Source organism: Corvus cornix, chromosome 19 (assembly GCF_000738735.6).
Source record: "Corvus cornix cornix isolate S_Up_H32 chromosome 19, ASM73873v5, whole genome shotgun sequence".
In the NCBI taxonomy this organism is placed as follows: Eukaryota; Metazoa; Chordata; class Aves; order Passeriformes; family Corvidae; genus Corvus; species Corvus cornix.
The window spans coordinates 5,039,788-5,059,828 of NC_046348.1; the positions used below are offsets into that span (position 1 = coordinate 5,039,788).

A 20,041-nucleotide genomic window follows, 5' to 3' on the forward strand; every position below is an offset into this window, starting at 1 on the left:
TCTCCTCTGGAAATTCGCCTGCAGGAGGACTGAGAAGCAGCAATGACAGTCGGTCCCTGTCCAGACACCCGGCACGAGGTGCCGGACATCGAGGTGCTGTCTCTCTCCTTGATGCCAGCCATGCTCCTCGTCCTCCTCCTCAGCCCCACCGGTGAGCTCCTGCCTGGGGCAGCGGGAGGGGTTTTAGGCACCCGTGATCCCTCTCCAGCTCAGATTTGTAGGTAGATTTTCTCCAGGAGCAGGATTATTGTGGTGTCCCCTACAGGGATGGAGGGAGCAAATTCAGCTCTTATCTCCCACCGTGACCTGGGTGTGATGGCGAGCCCAGCACTCAGGACAGGCAGGGGAATGGGGCAGGCAGCTGCCAGCACTGGGGACAGAGCAGTTTTGGGCTCCGGAGCGGGCAGCCCCCATGGGAAGATGCTGATGGCCAAGGGATGCTCCTGGGCTTGCTCCCAGGACCTGTGAGACCAGTCCTGCCCAAGGAAACAGGTGGAATGAACACCCATCCCCTGAGGACAACGGCCCCTTCTCAGTCCTGGCAGGCACTGTCCAGCCAAGCTGGGAAGCATTTAAATCTGGGAAAAGCCATTCCCGCTCTGGAAGGCGGGTCCGCACCAGCGCTGTGGCAGCGTGGTTATCCCTGTGTGACTCTGTCCATGGAATTACAGCCAGGCGGCGGGGAACACATTCCTGCCTCAACAAACCGGCGCCAAGGCACAGCCAGCCAGAAAACTGGGAATTCAGGTGTAGTCAGACATCCTAACTGAGTTAAATCGGGTTTTACCTTCCCACCCCCTCAGCTGGTGCTTCCCTTCTCCCTCGAGGTGCTGCGGCAGCATCTGTGCCCACACTCGGGTGTGGGGACCCTGAGGGGACCCCGGTGGCTCTGTCGCTGTCCCCTGCATCTCCTGGCTCTCCTGGTTCTCTTCATTAATGGGCACAGATTAGTCGCTAACGAAGGGCGATTTGTCCTCCCTTTCGGTGGTTTTGTTTAGCAGCGGTGTTTACTCGAGCAGTTTCCCCCTTTTCTTTCGGCTTTGTGAAGCTGGATCAGAGAAACATGGAGGGCTCTATTTCTTCTCAAAAAAGACAGTTTTCCCCTCGCTCCTCATTATTGTAGACTCACCAGGCATATTTTTTTCAGATCTCTCCTGACTTTGCTGGAGGATACTCTTAAATGAATATTTCAGAGCTTTGATTTTGACTCAAAGGGAGATGAATATTTATCAATGTCCTTTTATCCACTGCTTTTTCGGCACTAGTGTGGACTAGGTGTTAAAAATCAATACCAACCAGGATCAAACACTCTTCCTAGAAACCCTCACACCTCCACATTTTTGGTGCAGAGGTGAGCTGAATTACCTCTCTCCTGTTATCCAACCCACGGGGCTGCTGTATCCTTCCCTGTCCTCTCCTGCAGAGCCTCTCTGCTCCCATGGTCTCACCTGTTTAATCCCCAGGTCCTGCTGGAATCACAGCATCCCTTTCCATGCCTGGTCCAGCTGGATAGGGCAGCAGCACCCGACCACGCTGGAGCTCCCCGAATGCTGCTCTTCATCCCAGCATCCCTGCTAAGTCATGGATACAGCCAGACAGTTGCCTTATTCTCCTTTCTCTTGGGGCTTCTAGGTCTTTCTTTGACAGCCCTGATTTCTGGCTGACTTAATGGTCTCCCAGGCAACGTCCTAGCGAGGAAAAGGGAGGTGGGTTCATCTGCTCCCCTGTCCCCCCAGGCTCACGCTGCTTCTCACGGCGGTGACATCCGCCTCCGGAGCGGCTGGGATTGACCTTCCCGTCACTGCTCGTAGGCTGAGCGTGAAGCAGGACAGGGCTGGTCCAAGGCAGTGGGAGGACAAGAGGCCACAGAGGCACCACGGGTGTTGATCAGCCCTTGGGTGCTGTAATTAGCATGGAGGCATCACAGAATCACAGAATGGTTTGGGTTGGAAGGCACCTTAAGGCTTGTATCGTTCCAACCCCCCTGCCATGGGCAGGGACACCTTCCACTAGGTTTGGAAGGATTTTGGAAGGTGTCACCTATGGGAGAGGGTTGTGCAGGGAGAGCCTCAAGCCCAGGACACCTCGGATGCTCAAGATCTGTGCTGGGCTCCAGCATCGGCCAAGACTTTGTGAACTGAGAGGTACAAAAGGTCCAGCCACCCATCCCCATCCACTATCCCCCAGGGCGTCATTATCGTGTTCCTGTGACCTCCTGGACCAGCTGGAGCCCTCAGTGACCCATGCTGGCAGCATTCCAAGGGGGATCCCACATCACTCAGCACTGGGGCTGAGAGGGATTTTGTGGCTAAATAATGCCCAGACTGTGGGAGGGGGGTCCAGAGATGAGGACACATCCTGCATCCTTCAAGTGTTCACCTCCCTCTGGATGATGTTTGTTCACCCCCTAAGGTGGCTGCACCCCGTCAGTGGGTGTGTTGGTACTTGCATGTCATTATGGAGCTTCCAAAAAGTGGATTTTGTTGGGGAAAATAAAGAAATAATAGATGAAAATGCACTTAGGGTACAGCATCTTCCATCAGGACATCTCCACTGGGTTTCTCAAGCTAGGCAGGATTGATTTTCCTTGTTCCCATCTCACCACACAAGTTTTCCATGGGGGTGGTGGAGCAGGAGAATGCAGGAGCTGCCCAGGGCTCACAGCAAGGCAGCAATGGAACCGAGGATGGACACAAAAGTCCTCAAGACCTGGCCCAAGACAGGACCCACCTGGGGTGGCTTCTGCTGGCCACTGGGCTCATCAGGGTCACACATGTGTCACCCTGTGCTTCAAGCACCACCAGAGTCACAGTCACTCATATGCTGCCTCAGTTTCCCCACCTGTGAAGTAGATTAAGTGATGCCCTGGGGAAGGGTGATCATTTTTTCCCCTAAAAACACCAGGACTTTGAAGGAAAGGGAAGGGTCCAAGGGCTGATGAGTCCTGCCAGTCCCCACCACACCCATCCCATCCCTGCTGCCATCACTCTCCGAGTTTCATCTCCTCCTCTCTGGGGAGACCTGATCCCTTCTCTTCTCCCTTGCAGGCACCACCTCTGAGCCCGAGCTGTTGCCATTCCCAGGTGAGATTCTTCTCCTAAAGTCACTTTCCTCCAGGAAGTTTTGTAGTTGAAAAATGCATTTTTAGGTAAAAGAAGGGATTTGGGGAGTTTAAAGAAGGAAAGATACTGGTTTGGAACAAAAAGCAGCAAGAAGAAGCTAAACTTCTTTTACAGAAAGGAAATAAAGATCCTTTACTATCCCTATTCCACTAATTATCCTGAGAGGAGTATTTTGCCACCTCCTGCTGAATCCCTGTCCCTGTGCCATGCATCACGTGCAAGTAAATAATTCCCTTGATGTGGTGGACCCCGGGCACTTCCACGCCTGCTCCCCGTTGCCAGCAGCTTGAGAGATCATCTCCATCCCACCAGCTCCCATGTGGGACCAGCTCTGGATGCATTTGCTGAGGCTAATAAGAATTTGCTAATTGCATCTTGTCGCTTGTCACCTATTGTATGTCAACATGTGGTGCCACATGTCTGCCTTTCCCTTCTCCCACCGGGCTTTTGCCCATCAGCAGGCAAGATGATGGGAGCACCACAGAGCCACAGAATGGTTTAGGTTGGAAGGGAACACCTTCCACTAGACCAGGCTGCCCAAAGCCCTGTCCAGCCTGACCTTGGTGATGGTGCATTCCCAGATTGAGATGTGCTGTGTCTCCACATTGACTGCTTCCAGCAGATGAAGGGGAGCCCGTGTCCCACCAGCAGGTGGGCAGCACCAAGCCAACAACTGTCTTGTGCTACAGAGAAGGGGCAGGATTTTATTTAAGGGGCAGGAGTTTGATGTAGATTTGCTCCCCGTGGCCCACTGCCTGCTGAGGGACCTCTCTGTTCCCATCCTCCCAGAGATCCGTCTTGCCAACGGGCCCAGCCGGTGCCAGGGGCGAGTGGAGATCCTCTACAACGGCTCCTGGGGGACGGTCTGCGACGATGACTGGGACATCGTGGATGCCAACGTGGTGTGTCGCCAGCTGGGCTGTGGCCATGCCATCACCCTCCCAGCCGCCATGACCTTCGGCCAGGGGAGTGGGCCCATCTTCCTGGACAACGTGGACTGCAAGGGCTGGGAGGCAGCCCTAAGCGAGTGCTGGAGCCATGGCTGGGGCATCCACAACTGCTACCACTATGAGGATGTGGCTGTTGTTTGCAATGGTAACGAGGTTGGGTTCTTTGGGGGCAAGGAGAGCAGGGGGTTCCTGTGGAGTGCAAGACTTGCGGGCTGCAGGGGCCTTGGTGGAGCCCAAGAGTTTTATCACAGAGCCAGTTCCTCTGACCTGGGTCAGCCAAACATCCTCTGCATCCTCCCTTTCGCCCTTCTCCTCAATCCAGGTCACCTCCCAGCTCCACAGGCTGGTGCTCCATAATGTGACCGGCCTGTTTTGTGTTCCTTGTCACTCCAGCTCAGGGACTTTGCGCCCTCTCCAGCACAATCCCTGGGGAAAGAGCACATGCCCACCCACGCTCCTGCCTCTGAGTCAGTTACTGCCCAACTGCTCTTTCCCCTTTTGACTTGTGTTTCTTTACATTGCTGAGCTTTTCAGTAGGAGATGTTCCTAAAGGTGAGAAAAGCAGTGGAAAGTGTTTGAACTTGGCAAGTGAAAGTGGAACGGCTCCGTGACGGCCCTTATGTACCCCACACACGTTCCTCCCTCACTGTGAAAGGTTTGCTCATCAGCCAGGCATCAGCGAGCTGCGAAAGGGAGACTGTGCAGACCTGGAGCAGCTGCTCAGTGAATCCCCATGTCCTGCAGAAGCAGGGCTTGGAAAAGGAGGGATGGAAAGGCAGGGATGGTGGGTTGGCTGGTAGGTTGTACCAACAGCAACCAGAGAACAGAGGTTGTGGATTGGGCAGGAAACTGAGTCATGCCATTGTTGGAGAGGAGAGGTGGAAGGAGTGAAAAAGGAGGTGGGGAGCTGGGTCTGAGGGAAGAAGAGAGGCTGGAGGCGTTGGCAAAGAGCTCTGGGCAGGGAGGTGCAGCTTCAAACCCCTCTATTTCCCAGCTGGGGCTGTTTTGGTGCAGACCCTCCTGGAGCAGTGGGGTGGGGAGGGATCCCTCTGGCTTCGGGGTGGAGCAGCAGCAGGTGCCACCTCTCTGCTTCCCTTTGCAGAGTTCTCGCCCACTCAAGTCAGCGAAGGACCGACCACCAGGACCCTCATGGCCTCGGTACAGGATGGGGAAAGTAAGCTGCTCAGCTGTCATTGCACATGAGGGCAGTGTCCCCTACTGTCACCAGCTGCCCCTCTTGAAGCCTCCCAACCCTCCAGCCCTGAGGTGCAGACCCCCAAACCCCATCACTGTGCTGGCCATGGCTACACCCTACCCCAGAGGTTCCCAAGGCTCCCAAGCCCCATTGCTTTAAAGCTTCACCCTTCCCTGCTTTTTCTCACTCATTTTCTTTGCCACCACAGGCACGGCAGGGTCTGGGCACGGTGGCATTGCTGTGCCACGTGCAGGGACACCACATCCTTCTCACCTCATGCTGCCACCCTCCAGGTGACGGCAGCATCCGCCTGGTGAGCGGCCCCGACACCTGCCAGGGCCGGGTGGAGATCTTCTACCGCGGGAACTGGGGCACCGTCTGCGACGATGATTGGGGCCTGAGCGATGCCAGCGTGGTCTGCAAGCAGCTGGGCTGTGGGCAAGCCCTGGATTACAAGAGCAATGCTTATTTTGGCTATGGAACAGGACGTATCCTCCTGGACAATGTCAACTGCGACGGCAGCGAGCCCTTCTTGTCCGCCTGCTACAGCCTGGGCTGGGGCATCCACAACTGTGGCCACCACGAGGATGCTGGGGTCATCTGCACAGGTACTGGGCTGGGCATCACCCTCGGGGTGGGGAAAAACCCAGGGACATCCTGGTCTCCAAGCAGAACAGGCCTCAGAGAGATGCTGAGGTACCCAAGGTTGGGCTCTGCGCTGTAGGTGCATCCTTGCTCCTTATCCACCCTCATCCTGGTTCTCTGGAGTAGCAACCCCATGCCAGGAGCCTGGAGCACAGCCAGGGTGGTGACTTGAAGGGGAAATGCATCTGTCATGCTGCCATTTCCCTCTGCCATTTCCCTGCTCTGCTGGCTGGAAAACAAGCTGCCCGTGTCCGGAAGGAGGGAGGGGCTGCCAGGGGCCGGGCACAGCGCCAGGCCCAGCCTGCCTCCCCTTCCCCTCCTGAAATGATGTATTCCTGCCATTCTCCACTGATTACTGTTCATAATGTTAATAATCCCCCTGAATTCCCTCATTATCATGGCTAATGACAGGAGCACTAAGTGCCAGTGCTTTCCCTTTCCCACTATTAACAGAGAAAGGGGATGGTGTAGGACAAAAGGGACAATTTTTCAGGCTGGTCCTTTCCTCCCTAAACATCCCCATCCCCTGTGGCACCTCCTCTGGGCACACAGTTGGTGGCACCACCACACCCAGACCTTGCTCAGAGGGGCAGGGGATAATGAAGCATGAAAGGTAATGGATCCTGGTGATGAAATCTCCCAGGTGCCACCTCTATCCTTCTGTGTCACCACAGGACTGGACACATCCACCATTACATCCTTCACCACCTCGGTGACCCTGGGCTCCGAGGAGATGCTCACAGCCACGGCCACAGGTAAGGAGGTTGGCAGTCGCCCATCTGTGGGGGAAGCTGTGCCCTCTGTGCCCTCTTGTGACCCAGCCTGACCACCCCGGGGTCCTGCCATGCATGGATGATGCTCGGGAGGTGACATTGCCCGTGGCAGGGTCTTGCCAGGGGGCAGCCATGGTGCTGGTGGATGCTGGCACCAACCAGGAGGTTGGTGGAGCAGGGGCAGCAGGTGCTGGATGTGGACCTCTCAATGCCCACGTGTCCCCATACTTGTCCCAGCAGTGACAGACAGCAGGGACCAGCCCTCCCAGGCCACCGAGGTGGTCACCACCGCGCTCCTGACCGTCGAGCAGGAAAGTAAGTGTGCAGCTGCTGCTAGTCCTGCATGGGGCTTCACATCCCTGGGGGAGTCACTCTACATCCCCAGAGCTCCTCCCATGTCCCCAAAGGTCACCCCATGTTCCAAGTGCTCAATCCATGCCTCAGGAATTATCTCACATCCTCAGGGCTCACCCCACATGCCCAGGGTTTACTCCATGCTCCCACGGTGTTCACCCCATGCCACTCAGAGGTTCGTCCCACATCTCCAGGGATTGCTTCGTGCTCACGGTGCCCACCCCATGCTGCTCGGGAATCACCCCATGTACCCAGTGTCACCCCACAGCACCAGGACTCACCCTGTGTCCCCAGGGGCTCAGCTGACATCCCCACAGTTCATCCTGCGCTCTCCAGGCGTTACCCCATAACCCAGAGGCTCACCCCATGCCCACAAGTTTTTACCCCACATCCCCAAGGGGTTGCTCCCACGTCCCCAGGCGTTCCCCCAGAAACCGGGGGCTCACCCCACGCCCTTGGAGGGTCAGCAGGGGACACCGGACCCCCTGTGGAGCCCTGGTCCCCCCGGCGTCGTGCCACGCAGGTGGCGGCTTGCGGCTGGCGAACGGGAACGGGAGCTGCCGCGGGCGGGTAGAGGTGCGGCACCGCGGCACCTGGGGCACCGTCTGCGACGACGACTGGGACTTCCCCGACGCCCAGGTGGTTTGCCGGCAGCTGGGCTGCGGCACCGCCCTCGCCGCCACCGTGCTCGGCTCCTTCGGCTACGGCAGCGGGCCCGTGCTGCTGGACAACGTGGGCTGCGGCGGCGGCGAGGCGCGCCTGGCCGACTGCTTCCACCTGGGCTGGGGACAGCACAACTGCGGCCACCACGAGGACGCCGGGGTCATCTGCCGAGGTGACAGTGGGAGCTGGCAGGAGGGGGTCAGCAGGTTGCCGGTGAAGCCCAGCTCAGTGGGAAAGTCAAGGAGAGAATGGGTGTAGGGAGGATTTTGGCAGTGCTCAGGCTGGCTGTGGGAAATGGGGTCCCCCAAATGGGGTGGTAGGTGAATAATGAGCCCCCAGACCACGGGGTTTCTCCTGCACATGGGGACAGCAGTGGCAGTCGGTGCAGTGGAGTGTGAGCACCCCCTCTGGTCTCCATTTGTGCACAGTGGCTGCACATCCCACCCCACACCCCTGCAGCCATCCCCAGCCATCCCACACCACATCCCTAAACCCATCCCCCGCCATCCCACACCACGGCTGGGGGGCTCTGACCCGACCCTGTCCCTTGAGTCACTTTTCCCACCTCCCCTCCACTGCACCAGGTGCTGGTGACACTGAAGACCATTTCCAAGAAGCCACTGCTACAACCACCACGTTGGCCCCGACTCATCCCAAGGAGGGTAGGTACTGGGGTGTCACCTGGGGACACACTGCCAGCCCTGGGGATGCTCCATGCTGGCACAGGGTGGAAAAAAGTGGCTCAGGCAGAGGCACAAGATTTGGCAGTGCCTGGAGCGGCTCACAGGAGGGGGAAAGACTGCTGGCAATGTTAAGTCATGGCCTCTCCTGGTGCTCACAAGGCTGGTTCAGGCAGAGGTGATGGACATTGGGCGATGGACCTCAGGGCAGGGGAGGAGGTGATGGACCAAAGGGGCTGAGCCGGAACAGAGATTATTGTCTGTTCCTCCAACTTAACATCCACCACGACGCTCTGAGGGTCACCCCCAGCTCCAGTGCTGGCCAGTGGCCATCGCCCTGCTCCTGCCCGTGCAAAGGCAGTGGGGGAGCTCTGAACCTCAGAGAGACCAGGGCTGTCCCAGGACAGGCAGGGAGAGGGGGACACAGCGCTGGGGCGGGCACGGGCAGGGGCTGCCTCACCCCCTCCCCTCCGCAGGGTCCCTGCGCCTGGTGAACGGCAGCCACCGGTGCGAGGGGCGCGTGGAGGTGTTCTACCTGTCCCAGTGGGGGACGGTGTGTGACGACGCCTGGGACCTGCGGGACGCCAAGGTGGTGTGCAGGCAGCTGGGCTGTGGCCACGCCCTGGCGGCCTGGGGGGAGGCACGCTACGGCCAAGGCACCGGCTACATCTTCCTCGACAACCTCAAGTGCAAGGGCCACGAGCCCTCGCTGCTGCGCTGCTCCCACATCCGCTGGGACGTCCACAACTGCGACCACTCCGAGGATGCCGGTGCTGTCTGTGCCATCCTATGACCCTTCCGCAGGTAAGGGGGGACAGGGATGCTGGAGGGAGCTGGTGGCAAGGCCACAGAGAGGGCAGAGCCTTGGCTGCTGGTCTGGACATGCTCCCTGCACTGGCTGGGTGCCCTGTGGGTGTTTGGGCTCCGAGGATGGGAAGAGCTGGGTGAGAACTGGGTTCTCCTCAGCTCCTGAAATAGCGGCTGAAGTTTCCTCCCCACCCACCCCCGGACTGCCCCTTGGAAAAACAAAACTGCCTGTGGTGTGAAATCTGGTTGGTTTCAGCCATTTCTTTTAAGAAATGAGGAGAGAAAAATGGATTTTCTGCTGTGAAAATGACGTTAAATTATACTCAGAAAATGTAAAAAGGGGGCTGAAATCACACCAGGATGCTCCAGTGGCTCTGCAGTAAGTTGCTGCTGTTCTGCAATTTGCTTTGCAAGCCCTCCAGCAATCCCAATACCAGCTTTTTCTTCCCATTTTGGTATCAGAAATACCAATTCCTCCCCCATTTCCATGCAGCAGAAATGCAGGCGTTGGATCTCACGCAATCCTTGTGCCTGTTTCACCTGTTTCTTCTGCAAACACTGTGGGGTTTAGGAGAGCTAGGACGAGATTTCCCTTCCTGGCAGGCTTCAGCACAGCCAGTCCATGCCCAAAAAATCCCCTGGGGAGTGGGAAAGGATGGGACTCCCTGCAGTCCCCCCATCCTGTGCCATACAGACGTGCTGGCTTTGGCTGCTCTGTCCCAAAAGCTCCATGCTCTGAGGTGCCCAGGGCAGGGAGGGGGCTGGCACACAGGACACAAGCAGATGGAAAACCATAGGGAAGACCCCAAATCCCTTCCCAGAGCAAGGAAAGGGACCCAGGAGCCTGCTCCTTCCCCAGTGCTGTGCCTTTGGGGTATAAAGGCTGTTTTCCTCCCAGCTCAGGTGGAAAGACCCAGCCTGCAGCACCAGTCGCCTTCACCACCAAGTGTTTGATTCCTACTGGGACACTGGGAAAATGATCTCCGTGTTCTCATGGATAGGGCTCAAGAGTGGGGAAGGGCTTGTGCAGTGGCACAGAGCTCACTACTCTGTGCAATTATTTTGTTAATAATAGACTGTGCATATTCCTGGGTTGGGTTTTTTTGGTTTTCCCTTTTTTTTCTTATATGTGTTTGGGTTTGTTTTGTGAATAAATAAAAGCCCTTTGAAAGTGCTCTGAGAGCTGACTTGTTTTCCTGTCATCCTCTCAAAGCCCTGCGTAGAAGCAAATGCCTGGGGAAGAGGAGATGCCCCAAACCTGGGGGAGAGAGCTCAGTTCTTGCTGCCAAAAATTGCCCCAAATCCCTTGCTGACCCTTAAGCAGCCCTTGATTCCTACCCAGCTGAGAGCTCAGCTTGAACCTTTCCCCACCCCCGCTCTGGGGGTGGAACCCTGATGCCACCAGGCTCAGGGGTGAGGTTGGATCCAGCTTTGGGTTTGTTCCCGGTGGGATTTGGCAGTCACGTGGGCTGTGGGGTGGCCCTGGCCCCATGCTCAGGCTCCTGTTGGCTGCTTCTCTTCCACTTCCCATGGACAGAGCTTTCCCAGCACTTTGTGCCAGTCCAGATTTCCATCAGTGGGGAAACTGAGGCATGGAAGCATCTTCCAGGCAGGCTGTGGCAGCACAGCTGGACAAGGGCTTGCTGGGGCCCTGGGAGAGGGCAGGGAGGTGGTGTGTGAACAAAATCCTCCTTTCCCTGTGCTCCCAGGTCCTGCACGCTCCACTGCCCACTCACTTCCCGTCTCGCCTCCTGCCTCCAGGACAGCTGGGCAATGTCTGGGTCCTGCTGGGAGCAGGAGGGGGACAGAGCTGTCCCCAGCAGCTCCCAGGCCATCCCTGCAGCTCATGGCAGCTGGGGATGGCTCAGAGGGTGCCGTGGGCTCCTCCAGCTTTGCCGGCCCCTCCCTTTGGCTGTGGGAGATGGGAGTGGGGCTGGTGGCCAGGAGCTGCTCTGGGAGCTGCTGCCTCTTGGGGTGTCACAGGGAGGAAGATAAGAAAGGCTGGATGGGTTTTCCCTGTTTTTCTTGGGGACTGTGCCTTGAGCTGGCAAAGCCAGGCTGGTTTTTGGTGTTACCCCACACCCTGCTCTTCTTGGCTGTGAGCTGGGAAGAGCAGATCCTGGTATCCGGAGTTTCTCCCTTTCACAGCCGACAATCCGGCAAGCAAAGGGTTTCCAGCCGGGAAAGGCAGCAGCTGCCTCCCTCGTCTTCCAGCGTTTTCTCCTGCAGCCAGCTCGGGATGGGCTGGGATCCACAGGGATCCCCCCAGACACTCCACAGCCAAGCTGGGCATCATCTCCTGCTCCTCTGGGAGTGGCAGGCAGGGTGGGAGCAGGGTACCAGCATAGGGATGCCCTGGGGCAAGGAACAGGGGGATGGAGGATGCCCTGGCTCTGCAGCACGGCAGCAGCACAGGGGTTGCCCTGGAGCAGGGCAGCAGCACAGGGAATGCTCTGGAGCAGGGCAGCAGCAGAGGGAATGCTCTGGAGCAGGGTAGAAGCACAGGGAATGCTCTGGAACAGGGTAGAAGCACAGGGAATGCTCTGGAGCTGGGTACCAGCACAGGGAATGCTCTGGAGCAGGGTAGAAGCACAGGAGATGCCCTGGCACTCAGCAGCAGCACAAGGAATGCTCTGGAGTAGGGTACCAGCGCGGGGGGTGCCCGGGGTGCCAGCGCATCCCACCACGGGACCACAGCCAGGCTGCAGCGGCTGCGTGGGAGCCGGGATAAGCCGAGTTCCTGCCCAGCTCCCATCCTCTTGCCGACGTCAGCTGTTTCCTGGCGCCCAGAGCAGCTGCAGCTCCACACCGGTCGATGTCATCGATTAGTTCCTCTCCCCATCCCTGGACAGGGGATGGTGTGGGGGGTAGCAGGGAGGAGAGAATAAATATTTCAGCAGGTCCAGGCAAAAGCTGGGGTTATTTTGAGGCTGGGATTTATGGGCTATTAGGAATAAGGAATGAGTCTGTGCTAGGGAGAAGAGACCCATTAATCCAGGCTGAAAGAGCACAAATGAGCAAGGGGAAATGGAGGAGGCTTTAAGTACTTTGCCACGTTCTAGAATAATAAGCTGGCCTCCGGCTGGGTGCTGGTGTGTGGCTCAGGAGCTCTGCTTCCCGGGAACGGGGGCAGGTGACACCCACGATTAAATCCCTCCCAGCTGTGCTGGGAGAGATGGGCAATCCATTCTGGGACCAGTATGAGACCAGTACAAGCAGTGCTTCTGGCTGGGATGTGGTGGAGGATGCCCTGCTTGTGGGGAGAGGCTGCAGACTGCAGGGATGGCAGGAGGGGCCCGTGGGTCAGTGCCCGGTCCTAGGGGTGCCCTTCCCGGGCTGGGCCAGCCCTGCCACCGCCGTGCCCCGTTAAGGCAATCCCGCCTGTGCCTGTAACCGGAGGAGCTGGGCACTGTCCGGCGCAGGGTGAGTCAGTGCCGGAGGCAGCCCAGGGCCGGGGAGCATCCCTGGCTCTGCTGCTCCCAGCACCACCTGGCTGACCTTGGGCTCTGCTCTGTTCTCCAGCTCACGGTGCCCCCCGGCTCACTGTGCCCTCCCCTGCCCTCCTTGCTGCCTCTGCATCCCCCCACGTGCCTTAGTTTCCCTGGGGGACACGGGGAGGGTGGTCCTGGCTCACCCCTTGACACCCTCGGGGAGCTGCAGGGACCCGGCTACCCTGGCTGGAGGGGCATTCCTTACCCCGTGGGGGCACCGAGATTTGCCCCATCCCCTACAGTCAGAGGTCCCGGGAATGTGGACACCCACGCGGCAGGGATGCGGGGCAGGGACAGCCTTGGACCACCTCCTCCTCCGATGGGATGAACGAGGACCTGAACTCCCTGCGGCATTCCTGCGGCACTACAAGCCCTGCTCCCTTGCGAGCGTGGCCCCGGGTGCCAAGGTCACCCAGCGGGACCACGGTGGGAGCAGGAGCTGCTCACCACACCCCAGTGCCGGCAGCGTCCTCCTTCCCCGCTCCTGCCGGGCCTGCCGCCGCGGCTCCCGCTGACGTCACCCGCCGGAGCCAGGAGCTATTTTGGGAACTGCAAAGTCACTGGCGCAATTAGTCGGCTGGCAAAGGCAGCGGGGCGGCGGGGGGACCGCGGGGACGGCTGCTCCCCACGCTGTGTCGTGCCGTGCCGTGCCGTGCCGGGGGCTGCGCTGCCACGGCCCACGGGCACCGCCAGCTTCCCTGCGCCTGCAGCAGGGCTCCCTCCGCCAGGACAAACGGCCACGGCTGCAAATCCTCCCATCCATCATTTCATCCTCTCTGCCTCCTTTTTTTCTTTCTTTTTTTCTTTTTTTTTTTTTTTTTTTTTTGCTTTCATATTTAATTTTATGTCGCTCCCCTGGCAGGAGCCTCCCCACGTGGGCTGCCGAGCGCTGGCGAAAGCCAACTCGCTGCCGCCTCGCTGCCACCGCTCGCGTTTGGAGAGAGGCAGGAGAGGGATTGTCTGCCAGCCGCGCTTCCCAGGGCGATGCCGTGGGCCAGGGGCTGCCCTGCGGCTGGGAGAGGGGGTCCGGTTATTCCCGGGTGCTCTGCTGCCAGCTGGGCGCTTGGTTTAATCAGCTCTGCCGATGCAGCCACCGCGGTGCCCCAGCTGCACAGCCCCAAACGCCCAGTTGGCCCCATGGCAGCGATGGGGGGGTGTGGATGGGCTGCTGAGACAGTGGACGGACACGCCTGTCCCCGGGGCACAGCACAGACCGTGGGGTTCTGCCGTGCGGTGCCCTTGAGCCTGGGGATGTGGGGACCGTCAGAGGGGACAGCTGGGGTGCTCGGTCCCCCTGCCCAGCGCTGTTTGGTTTCTCTGCCCACCTTCCTCGCCTCCCGGTAACTTCCAGGTTATGGCCAGAGGGGATGTGCACGGAAATGCTGGGACAAGCTGATCCTGACAGGCTCCAAACACCTCAAAACTGGGGCTCAAAAAATCCTTTTAAAAACCATGTGACCTGGCATCTCTTTCGGTCCCATCCCCCAGGAAAAAACACCCCAAATCCTTTCTCTCACCTCCTGCAGAGGTGCCATAGCAGGAGTTGGTGCTCAGCTCCCCTGATCCCATCTGGGGCTTTGGTCGGGAAGACCCACAGGGCCAGATCCAGATGGATCCATGGGCACAGCAGAGGTGATGGGCGCTTGCAGACTCACCCCCGCCCTGCTCGGAGCCCCGACTTGCCCCTGGAGGGGGGGGTCCCTGCCCATCCTGGGGCTGGAGGAGCCGCTGGTGGTCCTGGGGTGGGGATAGACAGCGAGGAGTGGGACCACGGGGTGGCTCTGGCGTGACAGGGGCTGTGGCAGGGCGGGGGGAAGGCGGGGATCGTGTGTTCCCCCCGGGCTGGGGGAAGAGGCCGCGGCGGTGGGGCTGGGAGCGGTGAGGCTGTGCTGAGTCACGCTGCAGAGCCTGCGAGCAGGACTGCAGCAAGCGGCTCCCTGTGACAGCCCTGTCCCTCCCGCCTCCGGCTCCTCGCCTCCTCCCGGGGCCAGGATGCTGATGGGGGGGGTGATGTCCAGGTAGGGGGGTCCCGCTGCTCCCCTGGGCATGGCTGTGTCGGTGTTTCCAGCCCTGCTCGCCCCTCCCCAGCCCCCTGCCCTTCTTCAGGGATGGGGCTGCTCTCGGATGGGGGTCCTGGAGCTCCTGGGCAGGGAGGACTGAGCTGCCCTTGGGGGATGAGTGTCCCCGGCCCCAGTGCAGGAGGGGTGTCCCTGAGTAGCTGTGGCATGGGGGACAGCGGCGCCGGGGGGTCACTCGCCGCCAGCACAAACACGAAAGGGCACTTGGCAGCCACTGGAACACGGGGCAGCTTTCCCCTGGCTCGGGTGGAGTGGGGTGGGAGGTGGGCAGAGATCCCCCCAAACTCCCACCCAATGCCACCAACCCAGGACACAGAGCTGAGCATCCAGCCCTGCACTGGGTCCCCTGCTACTGCACAGGAGAAAGGTTGAGGCAGGGCCCTGCTGCAGAGGGAAACCGAGGCACGGGCTGTGCCCCGAGTATTGGCCCCAGACGCAGCCACCTCTCAGGCTCAGAGTCCGGGGCAGCCCTGTCCCCACAGGAGGCTGGCGACCACCCTGCTGGTGCTGCCTACCAGCCCCGCAGAGCTCAGAGCTGCTTTTGGAGGGACCGAGACAGGCAGGGCTTTTTTTAGGTGCTCCGTAAGTGCCGTCTGGGCGGTATTTATATCGGCTCCTTAAATAAGAGCTGCCATCTGAGCCTGACGAGCCTGCTTAATTATTAATGCCTCACAGGCAAGCAGCATGCCCGCCTGGTCCTGGCCCACCTTCCTGCTGGGATCCTGCATCCCAGGTCCCCCCGGCTCCCCACCAGCACCCAGGGCGAGTTATGACAGCCCGGACACCCCAGAGCATCCAGGCTTCCCATGGGAACATGTCTTATGTGGGAGCATCTTCCTGAGGGCAGGGAAGAAGGCTGAGAGGGGATTGTCCAAGCAGAGGGTGCCATGGCATGGGCATTGCTGCAGTTCTTAGTGGGTATTGGGAATAAGGGGAGAGTGGGAGGCACGGGGTGCTGCTCTCCCATCCCTTCTTGGTAGCTTGAGCTGGTTCCAGGGAAAATCATTCTTGGAAGCCCCGAGGGGTAGGGGCAGCCCTGCTTCGTGGCAGGGCTTATGCTAAACAGCACGGGAGGGCAGCTGCTGCAGCAGAATTAATTTGGGCTTGGAAAGTGCTTTGAAAGGCTGAGATGAAAGGCCGGGGCTGGGTACAAAGCACTGCAGCTCCACGGGCAGGGGGAAGGAAACTCCCAGCAAAGCACCCTCGGTCTGGCATCAGCCCCACCAGCCATGGCCCCTCCATCGCCTCCTGCCTCAGGTGAGGCAGCCTCCTGGCTCTGGGGTGTTTTGGGGAGGGTTGGTGAACCCCTGAGTTCACCCAGCTGTTGGCTGTGGGGTCCTTCCTTGGGTTGGACCAGCCCTGGTGCAGGTCAGGGTGGAGGGGCCAAGGCTGCACCGTGGGGGGGCTGGGGAGGTGCAGGGTGAGAGGGGACACCCTTGGGCTGCTCCTGGGATGTGTCCCTCGCTGTGTCACTCAGCCAGGCTCAGGGCAACACTGTGGGAAAGGGGCCAGGGTGCACTGGGGTGTTGGGGACAGGCAGTCTGGCCCAGGAAGGCATCAGGCAGGGAGGACATGAAGGCACCGCTGTCCTGCAACCTCAGGGAAGGGGACACTGAAGGCAGAGGTTTCCTCCAACCAAGCTTGTTTTTCCACCAAGATAACTGCAAGAGTCACAAAACTGCTCCCCTGGGCAGGCAGCCCTTCCTCAGGGCAATCCAAGCAGCAGCTGCCTGGGCAGTGGGACTTGGGGCTGTGCAGGATCCTGGGCAGCATCCCAAGGATGGGACCCATCCCAGCCCACACACCAGCCCTGGGGAATGCCAGCCTGTGTCCCCTGGTCTTCACAGCTTTGCCACCCACCAGCTGAAGACACCAAGAGGTCGAGTCACTGTTGGTGTAAGGTGTGGCACCTGTGGTGACAACCCTTGGTGGGGGGACAGGCTGGGACACCTGCACCACGCATCTCCCATGCTGGGCATCCCCTTCCCTGGGCATCTCCATCACTCCAAGCAAGGAGACATGGAGGGAAAAGGCACAAGGGTAGGGGCACACGGCCCTACAAGGCAGGAAACGAGGGGTGAGGATTTCTGGATCCATTTTTGGAGCAGTCAGCAGCTAACCCAAGCAAAGCTCCAAGTCACGGAGAATTTCCTGCCTTCCCTCACGGTGTCACAAGGCATTGACAAGACGTAACAGGGAAGGCAAGAAAATGCAAAGAGAAAGACTCTTCTTCCAGGCCACAGGAATTAACAAAGTGGCACATTTGAAGGCAGGGAAGTATTTTTAATCCCGCAGGCAGAATCGAGGTTATTAGGTTTTTCTGGGACATCTGCAGAACAGACCCACATCCTTTGGGTCATTGTGATTTCCCAACACAGCAGCTGCCCCAGCCTCTCACTGAGGGGTGTCCACAGGCACCAGAGGTGGGAGAAGGGGATTTAGTGATGTCCAGCGAGGTAACACCTCCAGCTGCCCGTGCTGCCCACCAGAACCTTCTAACTTGGACCATTCACCACCAAACCTTCACCCCACTGCTGCCTGGGCTGGGAAACAGAGGCATTAGGTGTTGTGAGGGGTGTTGATTTATGCATCAGAGCTCAAAAAGGGGGCTGGATTCACTGCAGATAAATATTACAGCCAGATTGCTACTCTGAAGAATTTACAGCATCATGAATATCCTGTTCTGACCTGTGATGGGGAAGGAAATCATCTGCGTTGGGAAATGTATTTATGGCTCTGGTGCTCTGACAGAAATAAATCAGTATTTGCTCGTTTTGGGGCAAAAACAGGGTCACTGTAAATCGGCAGAGCTGGGCTGGCTGAGAACGTGCCAGGTTTATGGAAAATACTAGATAAGGGTCCAAAGGTTTGTATGGAGAGGCAACAGTTTTTATTAGGACTATTGATCTATTTGGAGAAATCGGGGGATCTTCCAGGTGCACAAGTACTTCTTCAGGTCTGGGCTTGTGTTCAGTATTGTCCACGAGAACCCAGGAATTGTACCCAAGGGATAATATTATTTATTTTCCAAGTTAGAGGATGCATATATCCAACCCAAATGCTGTAGGATCCCTCAAAAGGGGATGAGTAGGGAGCCTGATTCATACACAGAGACCTGAGAGTGCTTGGCTCAGGTGATGCCCCACAGATACCTCCAGATTATTGATAAGAAACGGCAGAAACAGCTGAAAGAAATAATTTGGGAACCAAACTCCTTTAATATTCTCTTGCATTCTGCACTTTTTTTACTCAAACCCTCTCCCAAAACTGGCACCAGGGTGAAAACAACCCAGAACCTCGCTGCGGAGCTCTCCAGAGATGATGGTGAGCCCCCTCGGGAGGATGAATGAGCCTTTATCAGGGAAGAGGAATAAACTGCCCTTGTCTGTGGGATCTCTCCTCGGGATGGCCGGGGCAATAAACAAAGGCTGGGCACAAAGGCTGTTCTCACTCGGGAGCCACGTGCGCTGCGGGGTGTGAGGCCGGGGGTGCGGGTGAGGAGACAGCGTCTGATTTTTGTAGAGGAAATGGAGAGGATCCGGGCGTGTTTCTGGTTCTGTTTATTAGAGGGGGGGATTTCTTCTGCTCTCGGAAGCTGTAAACAAAGGAGGATTTTGTGCTACACAAATGCAGGCGATGCCATTCTCTGTTATTTGCAGAGCGGTGCTAAACCCACGACAAAGACGGAGATCTCGCCCCAAAAGGGTGCTGCTCACCACCACCAGCATTCCCAAACCAGTTTGTCCCCACCCACGTGGGTCATGGGCTTTGGACAGCCACAGCATTGCCCTGAGGACACCGGCACGTCCCAGTGCCACCCAGGGCTCCTGTGAGGTCGCAGAAGGAAACCACAGGGCACAGGGATTGGCAAGTGGGATGGCTGAATCCTCCGAGATCATCCCCACACCTTCCCAAAGCACCTGCGTGGGGACAGTGGCACTGGGAAGGGCCAGGGACATGTGGCACATAAAGGACAGTGTTCATCTGTGCATCAGCACTGCCTGGCTCTCTCCAACCAGGATAAAGTGCTTCCATTGGGATCACTCTGTTTGTTAGACCTTTCTCCCAGTGCCACAGCATCTTCTCAGCGTCGCTTTATCCAGAGGATTTTTAGGAAAACAGGATCCATTAAACCCTTTCATTTCTCCCAGTGCTGCAGCCTCCTCTCAATGTCACTTTATCCACAGATTTTTTAGGAAAGTGGGATGTCTTATGACTCCCAATGGCATTCCCCATGTAGCAGAGCCCCACATGGCCGGAGCAGACGTGTTTTCATCCCGTGGGTTATCCATGAGTGAGTGCACTGCGTGCCCAAGGTGGCTGTCATTATTCATTATCCGGTGTTGTTCTCCAGTGGGAATGATCTCCTCTGTGGATCAGGACCCTGGCCATGGTGGGAAAAAGGGGGCAGGGGAAAGCAGGGTTTTGCCCCAAGATGTGTCGCCGCAACCTGGCCCAGCACTGTCCCAGTGTCAGAGACCCCAGGTGCAGCAACACTGGCAAGGTCTCCAAGGGGGAATGGTGAGTGAGACTGGGATGGGAGGGGGTCTGGGTTTTCAGTGGATCAGGGTTTTCAGTGGGATCTGGTTGTGAGTGGGTTCAGGCTGTGAGTGTGGCCAGGATGGGAGTGTGTCAGGGCCATGAGTGGGTCTGGTCGTGAGTGGGACCACGCTGTGTGTGGGCCCAGGCTCTGAGACCAGCCTGTGAGTGGGTCAAGCTGTGAGTGACCGTGGGTTATGAGCGGGCCCGGGCTGTGTGTAGCGTGTGGGGCTGTGAGTGGGCCTGGGCTGTGAGTGGGCACGGTGAGGACAGGCTGTGTGCGCTGTGTGTGGGCTCTGAGCGGGTCTGAGCCATGTCTGAGTCCACTCTGCGTGCGAGTCCACCCGCGAGCGTGCCTGGGCTGTGGGAGCGTCCACACCCTGAGCGTGTCCATGCTGCGAACGGCTCCTGGGCCACGAGCGGGACCAGGCTGGGAGTGTGCGTCCCTGCGGGTGCGTCCCTGCCCTGCGGAGGCCCGTGCCGGGCGCTGTCCCGCAGCTCCATGCCGAGCACCGCCCGTCCCACGGTACCTCCCGCGGCCCCCTCCCCGCTCCCCCCGGCGCGGGCCGCGCCCTCCGCGGCCCACCCGGCCCGGGCTCCGGTGAATCAGCACGGGCGGGGCCCAGGGGGGCGAGGGGGCGGGGTCTTGGCGCGGGGCACGACGGGAGGTGTAGTCCTGGAGGGAGGCGCTGGGCCGTGTGAACTCAGTACCGCTTCCGCACTTGAGGACTTCATCTCCCGTCG

The 20,041-nt window shown here is 58.7% G+C and overlaps 1 protein-coding gene across 1 annotated transcript; it reads left to right on the forward strand.

Annotated features, from left to right (window-relative positions):
* Nucleotides 1–10,385, forward strand: SSC4D (scavenger receptor cysteine rich family member with 4 domains). The gene is made up of 11 exons (XM_039562979.1): nucleotides 1–151; nucleotides 3,048–3,083; nucleotides 3,912–4,217; nucleotides 5,175–5,246; nucleotides 5,561–5,875; nucleotides 6,587–6,667; nucleotides 6,923–7,000; nucleotides 7,563–7,874; nucleotides 8,287–8,364; nucleotides 8,859–9,186; nucleotides 10,088–10,385. Exons 1-10 carry the CDS (start codon nucleotides 43–45, stop codon nucleotides 9,173–9,175), a joined length of 1,704 nt encoding a protein of 567 aa, XP_039418913.1. The 5' UTR covers nucleotides 1–42; the 3' UTR covers nucleotides 9,176–9,186; nucleotides 10,088–10,385.
* The last annotated feature ends 9,656 nt before the right edge of the window (nucleotides 10,386–20,041 follow it).